General features: G+C 50.3%; 1 protein-coding gene across 1 annotated transcript; it reads left to right on the top strand.

Moving 5' to 3' along the window:
- The first annotated feature begins 933 nt into the window (after positions 1 to 933).
- Positions 934 to 6,741, top strand: CCK (cholecystokinin). The gene is made up of 3 exons (XM_044255181.1): positions 934 to 1,262; positions 2,285 to 2,500; positions 6,352 to 6,741. Exons 2-3 carry the CDS (start codon positions 2,287 to 2,289, stop codon positions 6,483 to 6,485), a joined length of 348 nt encoding a protein of 115 aa, XP_044111116.1. The 5' UTR covers positions 934 to 1,262; positions 2,285 to 2,286; the 3' UTR covers positions 6,486 to 6,741.
- Positions 6,742 to 9,720: the final 2,979 nt, after the last annotated feature.

Raw genomic sequence — 9,720 nt, 5'->3', positions numbered from 1 at the left:
CGCTGGGAGGCTCCGCGCGCGAGGCGGCCAGGGACGGGTGGTGGAGCCTCGGCTAGGCGCAGCTCTTCGCGCTTCCCTTTGCCGTCGGTGAAATGGGATTGGCAGTGCCTTTGGCGGAGAGGCGGCGAGCTCCAGCGCCCACCCAAACGGCCTCAGAGCCGAGATGGGTTTGGCCACTACGGCACACTGGCACGGGTCGCCTTGCTCGGGAGCCAGAGGCGCGATGGCATAGGGAAGGACGCAGGCCGGCCTCGGCGCCTCCCTTGGCCCTAGCGAGTGGTGAGTGACCAGGGCGAGGTCCTCAAGCCACAGCTGAGTAGCCCGCGCTGGAGCGGGGATCCGGCGAGGGTGTGAGAGCTCCGCCACAGGAGGAAGGTGGGAGGGGCGGATGCTACTGAGGGAGGGGAACGCCCAGGGAGGGCTCTTTGGGACACTCGCTGGCGCCACTTGGCGACCAGGAGCCGCACGCTCCCCGAGCAGGAGTAATTTGGCCCAGAGGAAAACAGCCCTTTCCCAAACTCTGAGCCAAGTCCTGGGGTGTCATCCTCACTTTACAGCTGCGCGAACAGAAGCCTGGAACTCCGAGAGCCTGCTGCAGCCGAAGCCCTTTCACTGACACGGAACACCTGCCCTCGGAGTCCGAGAGAACCTCTAGGGCTTTTCATGGGGCAGAGAAGAAAGACCCCCTCCCTCCCTCAAGAAGCCAACTCACTGGTCCAAAAACAAACTATTGCTGCCTGGGATGCTGGGGGGCGGGAAACACCCCCTCCATCTCCAAATTACACTTGGCTGACACCCAGCCCTGTCCAGTCACCCCCGCCCCCCACCCTGCTCTCGGTTTTCTTTCCGGCCCCTTTGGTCCCCAAGGCGGACTAAACTGGGGCAGCTTCTCCATCCTGAAGGAGATTCCCGACACTTAGGTTTCCCACCCTGGAAAGGGAGAAAGAGCAGGACAGAGCTGGGAGAGGAAGAGACAGAGAAGGGGGCTGGACACTGGACACCTCGCCTGCGAGGGGTTAACCCGCTCCACTGGGCCATTGCCCCCTCTCTCCCAGGAGCCACTTCAGTCGGTTGTCGCCCCAGTGGCCGCCCTCTGAGCACGTGTTGCTGCCGGTCTGCGTCAACGCTGAGTAAACAGATGACTGGCTGACAGCGCCGGGAGGGGCTATTTAAGAGGCAGCATCCTGCCGGCCCACCTGAACTTGGCTCTGCTCCCTCGCCACTCCGTAGAGACGCGAAGCCCGCTGCGTCCTACTCTGAAGGTAGGTTCCCCGCGGGGAATCCAAGTGTCAAGGTGCTTTGAGAATGCCGTCTTCAGTTTTGTGCCCCTTTCGTTTTATTTTTCTGTTTTCTGTGTCTTCTTCCCGACAGCTCGGAAGGCATTTCTTAAAGTCAGAAACAGCAGGGAGGTCTGGGTGGGTAGAGCTGCTTGAAAGACTTCCAAGCGCCTGCTTTGTTCTGGTCCGCAAGCAATGCTGGCATATCTATTTGCGAAGATTAGCATGCAAATTGCGTTTTGCTAGATGTTACACAGAGGTGCAGTGTCCTTTGCAATCTCTGCAAATAAACTATCAAGGGGTTTTAAGATTGAAATTCATTTTCTAAAATACTGCAGAAAAATTCAAGGCTTTAGGGATAGAAACGTACGGGTGTTGTATCTGCTGGTGGATCTAAAAGGCGGCGGCGCTTTGCCAAGGACAGAAGACTGAGCGCATATTTCGGATTTTTAAAAACCCTTCCTGTATTTTGCATAGTAGTTTATTGCCAGTTCCCCATATGCACCTTAAAGAAACTTTATAAATATGGCTTTTCTTTTTTGTCCCCTCATTTTAAGCTGTGCTTCTCTTTTTTCTCCCTTTAATTCTTGGCATCCAGGGTCTCATTTCTCCCACGGAGTCTTCTCTTTAAGATATTTTCCCAGCTTTAATCTCTTGCTTTCGGTTAGAAGACAGACGCTCTAACAACACTTTCTGAAACAAAAGGAAAACAGAACATTTCTTAGGCTAGCCAGGGCAGAAGACAGGGTCTCAGTCCGTTTCCCTGGGGCACCGGGTGTGGTTCACCCAAAAGACAAACGGGGTGTGCTCAGACACGCGGGATGCGGCCGCTTGGCTTACGTCGGCGCCTGGTGAGCCCTAGTATGTGCACCAGTGTGGCGGGCCTGGGGCCCCGCGCGTTTGGACGGAGCCCTCTTTTCCCTACCCCAGTTGCCCCAAGCCTCCGCAAGAGCCTGCGATGCCCCCGCCACCAGTCGTTCACGTCCCCTCCCCTTTGCTCTCCGCAGCCATGAACCGCGGCGTGTGCCTGTGCGTGCTGCTGGCGGTACTGGCGGCGGGCGCCCTCGCGCAGCCCGTACCTGCGACCGACCGGGTGGGCCCAGGGGCGCAGCAGGAGGAGGAGGCGCCCCGGAGGCAGCTGAGGGCCGTGCAGAAGGTGGACGGTGAGCCCCGAGCGCATCTGGGAGCACTGCTGGCCAGGTACATCCAGCAGGCCCGGAAAGGTACTGTTCATTCATCTGTAGGGTCCTTACCCTTGCTTCTGACCCGTTGCGGGCCTTCCAATCCTGACCCTCTTCCCTAGCGTCTGGCTGATGAAGGGGAGTAACCGCTGGGAAGGACACGCAAGGCCACACGTTAAACTAAAGATTTTTCCCTTTCTTCCCACCCCCCACTCCCACCCCGCCCCGAATTGCGCTGTGGCCAGAACAGTACAGTTTTCTGGACATCCTTTGTAGCAACTGAGAATGAGGGTGGAGGATTCAATTCATGAAGGAAAACCTTTTTAAAAAAGCTTTTTTGAAACTAGTGTTTGGCACGTGTTGCTGTTAAGTTCAACGCCATATTATAAAGACATTAAAAGATAATGACCGATAATGACTCTAGAAGGGTTTGCCAGATCTACTACCTACCTCACCCTGTAAATGCCGAAGAGCCAGGAGCCACCCAGATAGTGACACTGGGAAACCCCTAGCAGGAAGGGATCGATAGGAAGAATGCTCTTGAGTTCTGACGGCTAGACAGTTGAAAAAGCAGTGACAATGTCAGTTTTCACCAAAGAGTGTAACAGGTGGAAAGAATCAGTAGCAGTTTTGAGTTCTCCTTGGCCGTGATTGAAAATGATTACTCAGGAGACCGGTTTGTTCTTATTTTGCTGTTGGAGTCATGGTCCCAGTTGCAGCAGGAGTGGGCACAAGCCAGGTTTCTCAGCATCAAAGTCTGCCTCCAGGAATAAGGTGATTCGGTGGCTCACTAGCTGGGTGACATAGTGACAGCCCGAACCCTTTCCTGGGCCTGCCTCATCTGTAAAGTTCCCTTAGGTCCCTTCTAACTTTTTGTGTGATTCAGAGAGAGGCTAGTGTGTCTGTAGTGACCTTAGGAACCATGATTGTGACTGGGGTAATTTTTTTCTACAAACTTGATCCACAGGGACACTGATGTCACACACCGGCTATGGGGCCGTGTGCTAAGCTGGACCAATGCAGCTGGACAGTAAACCGCAAAAAAAAAAAAAAAAAAAATACGCTGCTGGGAAGGGTAGAGGGCAGAGGGTGGCTCCTTTCCCAGGAGGCTCTCTTCCTCCCATGTGCCAGGGCCTAGATTTGAACCTTAGCTCATGGCTTGACTAGGCAAGGAGAAAACGATGGGCTCGGCTTTCATATGAAGGTTTTATATGAAGGTAAGATCAGAGCTTTTTGACCAGGGCAATTCAGAAGGAAAAAGAACAACAACAGAAGATGATTTGTTACATTTTGTCCTCTCTTCAGGAAATTGTCCCAGCTACCATCTTCGCTTTGCTTTCTGGCTAATTAAATTGAGAGATGTGGAACTACTAGTCAGATGACAGAGAAAGTCTGAAAACTTTTGGAGTTCCTATTGATTGTCTGTCTCGAAGTAATTTAATATCTGTCCTTGGATGTAGGTTGAATTTCAGCCAGACCAGTCTGAAATATCACAGGTTTTTCAGAGAGCCATAATCTGGAACCGCCTCCCCACATTCAGGAAAGAGCCACCAGAAACAGGTCTGGGAAAGAAGCCAGTTACCAAACTATTTCCCCTGAATGGACACTTGACACTGGCGTTGTGCTACAAATCTTAGCTGGAAGTTTCTTCCTAGCATCTCTTCTCAGCCACCTTCTCCCTTTGCCTGTAGGATGTCGTGCCCAACAAGCCCACGTGGGAATGGCAGCCCCGGGTACTTTAGCTGCCAACACCCACGATGAGCCCTAGGTAGAAAACAATCACACTCTTCTCTTTGACAAATACGAGCCAGAAGGAAATATTTATCCCCATACTGTTTCTTTGACTATTTTGAGAACATCTTGGATATCTCCTCAAGTATAGTACTTAGGCTTAAAGATTCTAAACACAGTCATGTACTCCTTGAGGAGTGCTCAAGAGTTTACCATCAGGAAATGTGTGCAGAGTTTTCAGTTAGGGAGGGGAAGCAGATCTGTTGGGGACAGGAGACATCTAGCTTACACGTACCCAACAGCCCACGAAGCTCTCATGCTTATATCGGTAACATCCATACTGTCTCCTGGTCCTCAAGGAAGCCCTGCTTAGTGAGTCCCTTTGTCCCTGTGGCAGACTGGGCTCTAAGAGAATGTGTAATCTACATGACTTTGCTCACCTCATAGTCTGTTCCAGCCCTGCCCTCGCCTGAAGGTCTGGGAGCCATTCAGCTTCCCAGCTGTACTGCCCATTCTGGGTTTCAAAGTTTAAAGGAGCCAGGCCCTTCCGTTCAATTCTGTAAACCAGTTGGAGTTCCTACCTCGTGTCACTGTGGGGAAGTGAGCAGGGACCCTGGTAAATGAGCACAGCGTGGGGGAACTGAGATGTGTAAACAGCACAGCTACTGGGACTGAAAATGTGGTCCCCTCCCCAGCCCCGCCCCCCCCCACAACCCAGGCTGCTTGCACACATCGAAGCTGCCACTTTGCCTTCATTAACGGGAACTTGGAGCTGTGCCCAGCCTTTGATGGGGGCATTCATCAGCAGCAGACAGAAGGATGGGCCATACTTCTGTTAACCGTGTACAAGTAACTGGATCTGCAAGGTTTTCTTTCAATGCGAGGACTAATATTTCACCTGAAAAACACAGAACAATTAAACAGCCGGCTCTGTTTGCCTGTTGCGTAGGCTGGAGATACCTGTGAAGGGGCTGGAAGGTGCTGTGTTGACTCCTAATTCCGAGGCTGGGAAGTGATTGAGGTAGGGGTTGGGGGAGAAGAACGATTAGGGACATGGCTCTGTATAATTTTTTCTGGCTTTACCTGGTCATCCAATAAGACAGAGGAACTGCTCCTGCAAGCTCGTTTCGCAATAAATTAGCCATGGTCTGACTCTTTGCTGCCTGTGGGCAGGAGCTGGCAAGGGCAGCCTCAGACAGAAGGGCTGAATGACAACATCACAAGCAGTGGGGACACAGTGGCCCCATGGAGCGACCACTCTGCTCTTAGAGTCCCCTGGGCTTTGCCCTTCGAGGTCCCTGAAGGACCTTTCTTGTCTCTTAGCTTGCACAGAAGAAGGCATGATACTGATATCATATCCAGAAGGCCACAGTCTGTGATCTATGGGTCAGGACTGTGTCACATGTCCCCAAAGAAACTGCTTCTTCATGTCTCTGCTTCCTCAATGTCAATTACACATGAAAATCATCCTGCTCCTGAGGATTTCACTCCCATCCCCAAGGCCCGTTGCTCATTCAGTTATTGCATTTTGGCCAAAAGGTATAAATGAAATAACCCCCTTATTATCTCTCTGCCACTCTTCACTGAGTGTTACTGACATAAGATTTTGATCTGACAGGGTGCCTTTTCCTCAATATCACTTTCTAAAAAGAAAGTAGTTTTCAAATTAATTTCTAAATAGTATTTGCCTAGCATTGGGACTTGACCATTTTTTTAAAAACCATTCAAGATCAAAATATTGTATATTATACTTGTGTTACCTTAACAAGAGTACTCAGGTATGCTTGGGATCTTAAGGGGTGAACTTCAGAAATGGGTAAGTACCAAAGAACCTGACTTCACATCTGCTAAGGGCCAGCTACATAAGAGAAACCATCCCCCACCCCAGGAGTAGGGAAACCAAGGCAGGTCCTACAGTTGGTAAATCCTCTGAAATCCTTACAGATTGGAAGTCATACCCCTCACTAGTAAATATTACCCTCCCAGATCTGGGTCCTTCTCTTAGATTTTGGTCCAGCAAGCCCACTACTTGATAGTTCCTTGATACCTTTAAGAAGGTGCATGTTACATATTGTCTGGCTTTTCTCATTGTTCTCCTTTACAGATTGAATTAGCGATGCTCTTAAATATAATGGCCTTTCCTTTTCCCTTGCGCCTTATAGCTCCTTCTGGCCGAATGTCTGTCATTAAGAACCTGCAGGGCCTGGACCCCAGTCACAGGATAAGCGACCGGGATTACATGGGCTGGATGGATTTTGGTCGGCGCAGTGCTGAGGAGTATGAATACCCCTCCTAAGGGACCCCGCCTTTGTCAGCACACCAGGAAACGACCTCCGGGCTCAGAGGAGGCAGAATAAGAAAACAATCACACTCATAACTCATTGTCTCTGAAGTCTGACATTTTAAGTATTTATTAAGTTTTCAATGTGAAAAACATGTCTGTAACATCTCACCAGAATTGTACAAATGGAAGACAAAACATTGTCCTCATCTGTGACGCCTGGTCCTAAAGTGTTGCTATGCTATTAAACTGATTTCATTCTGCCCCCTCATTCCCTGTGTCTGTCAAGCACCAAGACGCCATTTCATCCTCAGGACCCTCAAGGAAGGAAGTCTGATACGGGTTGCCCAAAGACAAAACCATCGGTAGATGGTTCCAGAGAAAGCTCCAGAATCAAGGGTCGGGCATGGGGCTGACTTCACTGCTGTTGGCCAAGTGACCAGTGAAAGGGCCTTCTGGGTCAGCCCCATGCCCAGCCCTAGCCACCCTGGGCCTGGGTCCCCAGTTTGGGTCCACTGTAAAAAGAGAATGTGCCCTGATTGTAGTAAGCACTCATTTGTCTGGGTAAAGACCAGAAAAGCAACTTGGGATGGAGCCTTCCTTCCATCTGCCCATTCCCACAGGATGTACCAACCCCATCCCACACCAGAATTTCCTCGGGGTTCTCTTGACCTTTAAACAAATTATGGGGCAATGCCGGTCCATGCTTTCACATCCCTTGGATCTCTCCATGGCCCTATGGCACAGAAGTTATTGTCCTTTTACAGATGGGGAAACAGGCCCTGAGAGGTAGAAGTGGCTGGGCCACAGTCCAAGGTAACAAGATTCACAGACTCGATCATTCCCAGGTAGAGTGACCTCCATCACCCCAGACCTTCCAGACTCTGGAATGCATATGAACCACCAGCAAGTCTTGTAACCCACACACTCTGATTCGACAAATCTAGCCTTGGGCCTGAGCAAGCTCCCGGGTGATACCAGCACAGCGAGGCCTGGGCTACACTTGGGGTGGCAGTGGTCTTGAGAGGAGCCTGTGATCACAGTCCCCTGGGTCTCACCGTATTTCAGAGACTTATTTCAGGGCACGTTGGATGATTCTGGTAGCTATCCAGAGCAGAAGCTCTCCTTCCTTGAGCCAATCCCTCCTTTAGGTCCCCGTAGGAGTCTGTAAAAGAAATTATGTTAAGGGGGCACCCGGGGATAATCTGACGCTTGCCACCCACGATGCAGCCTTGCCATGTCTCCTGGCCAAGGCTTCCAGGAACCTCAGGTTCTTATCCAGCAAAGGCCACAGATGGCTTGCTGCAGCCAGACATGAAGCCCCAAAGAAACAGACATTGGAAAGAATGCTGGCAAATCTATAACTGGTCCCAGATGGACCGTCCTCAGCCCAGGGCTACCCTGCAAGCCCTTAGTGCCAGCTTCCTTGTTGATAGAAAGAGGATGCCAGGAAAGTCCTCAGAGGAAGAGGACTTTGCAGTTCTTTAAGTTGAACTGAAGTCAGCATTCAGTGTAAAACTTGGACTCTGAATAGACAACTCATTATATTCTTACCTTGTGAGGTCATTATCTCATTCAGTCCCTACAGTTTGGTCTCAAAGATCGCTTCATATCTCGGGGGTCCAAGCCCTGGCCCCATACCCAGATGCATATGTTTTTAGTGCAGAACACACATCTCACAAAAAACTTTTTTTTTTTCTGGGTGTGCAGGGGATCTTAGGTACAGATGGGGAGGGGAAGTGTGTGTGTGCGTGTGCATGCACGCGCACACAGGTGTATGTGGTGGGGTGGGGAATGGTGAAAGACTTAGAATTTAATATTAAATCAGCAATGGAGAATGGGTGACAAAGGCTTGATCAGAATTAGTAATTTATAAATCATCAGGGAAGTGGATGGTAAAATATCATTTTCAAAGATAAAAACATGAGTCATACAAATATAAATGAACACACATCAAAGATGTCATTTAAGTCATTAACAAAGAGACCAGTAAGATGCGGGAAAGGGAAAGGAAAAGGACATTTTCTGACCTCTCCTGGGGTGCAGGACTCTGTACAAGGAGACTCGTGAGCACCAACTTGGGATGCTGCCCCAATCCTGCAAGCAAGGTGACCCCAATTTTCAAAGAGGAAGCTGGAGCTCAGAGAGACTCAGTGACTTACCATGCACTTTGCCCACACTTGGTGGCATCAGGGTTGAAGCAGTTGGTTCCGAACTTTTAATGACATATCTAGAGTCTGGCCAAGAAGGGGCTGGGCGACTCATCTAGAAGCTTCGTCTACGTGAGTCTGAATTGGGCTGAATCAGCTCTTGAAGCTCTGCTTCAAAGATGCCTGGGGCAGGGATGGGGGATGCACACACACTGGAAAACCATGATGCCCCCTTCCTCCCTCCTCGTCGTCCTCCCCTCCAGCCTCCTCCTCACTCACTCCTCCCCACCCTCCTGTGCCTCTCACCATCCCCCTTCCTTTGCCAGCTGATCCCCTTGAGTCCTTTCAGCAGGCAAGACCTCTGCCCCAGACCCTGCCCCCCTGCAGATGTTCCCGCTGCTTGCATTCTCAACTCTGCTAATGAAGACTGCTCTAAGGGCTCTTTTTTCATCAATCCATTGGGATTTACAAGTGGAAAAGGCCAATGGCTATCACTCTAGCTCAACACACACCTTCCCCTACCCGACTCCGATTTTATAGATGATAAGTTCACTCATGATCACACACTGAATTAGTGGTGGAACCCATGGTCCTCTCTGGAATGATTCCTTGCCAGGCTGAGACACAGCAAACTTCCCTGCTGCCGCCTACACTTGCTCACACCTCTAGACCTCTGGGTTCAGAGGCCAGACCTGGCCTGCCTTGACCAGTGACCACTCAAGTCTCAGCAAGACCAGCGGCTGCAGAGTGGACAGAATTCCCTTTCCCAAGATTTGCTTTACCAAAGTCTGACTGCAGCATATCTCTCCTATAAAGTGAGAAAATCTTTACACAGTGCACCCCAAGCTACGGATGGCGTTTTTGTTCTCAAGTTCAGCCAGTCACAGATAAAGGGAAAGGGAAGACGGGAGAAAGGTATTCTGCGTTCATTCTTTTAAAAAAGCAACAGCACAAAACACCATCCTTCTTTCTTGTCTCAGGTTGAAGAGCTAGAGGAAAGAATCTTGACCAGTTAGCTAGATTTCCAGGTACCTGTGTATTTTTTTTTTTTCAGCATCTTCAAATTACTGTGAGTCCTGAAGGTAAGAAAGCAGATGCCA

This window comes from Neovison vison, chromosome 6 (genome assembly GCF_020171115.1).
Source record: "Neovison vison isolate M4711 chromosome 6, ASM_NN_V1, whole genome shotgun sequence".
Classification (NCBI taxonomy): Eukaryota; Metazoa; Chordata; class Mammalia; order Carnivora; family Mustelidae; genus Neogale; species Neogale vison.
The sequence above is the reverse complement of the archived record's forward strand: the minus strand, read 5'-3'. Positions and strand labels throughout refer to the sequence as shown.

Excerpts from the sequence above, each read along its gene's own strand:
- CCK (XM_044255181.1), top strand. The coding sequence starts at position 2,287 with ATGAACCGCGGCGTGTGCCTGTGCGTGCTGCTGGCGGTACTGGCGGCG. Across the intron at positions 2,501-6,351 it reads CATCCAGCAGGCCCGGAAAG|CTCCTTCTGGCCGAATGTCT; the intron begins GTACTGTTCATT and ends TGCGCCTTATAG.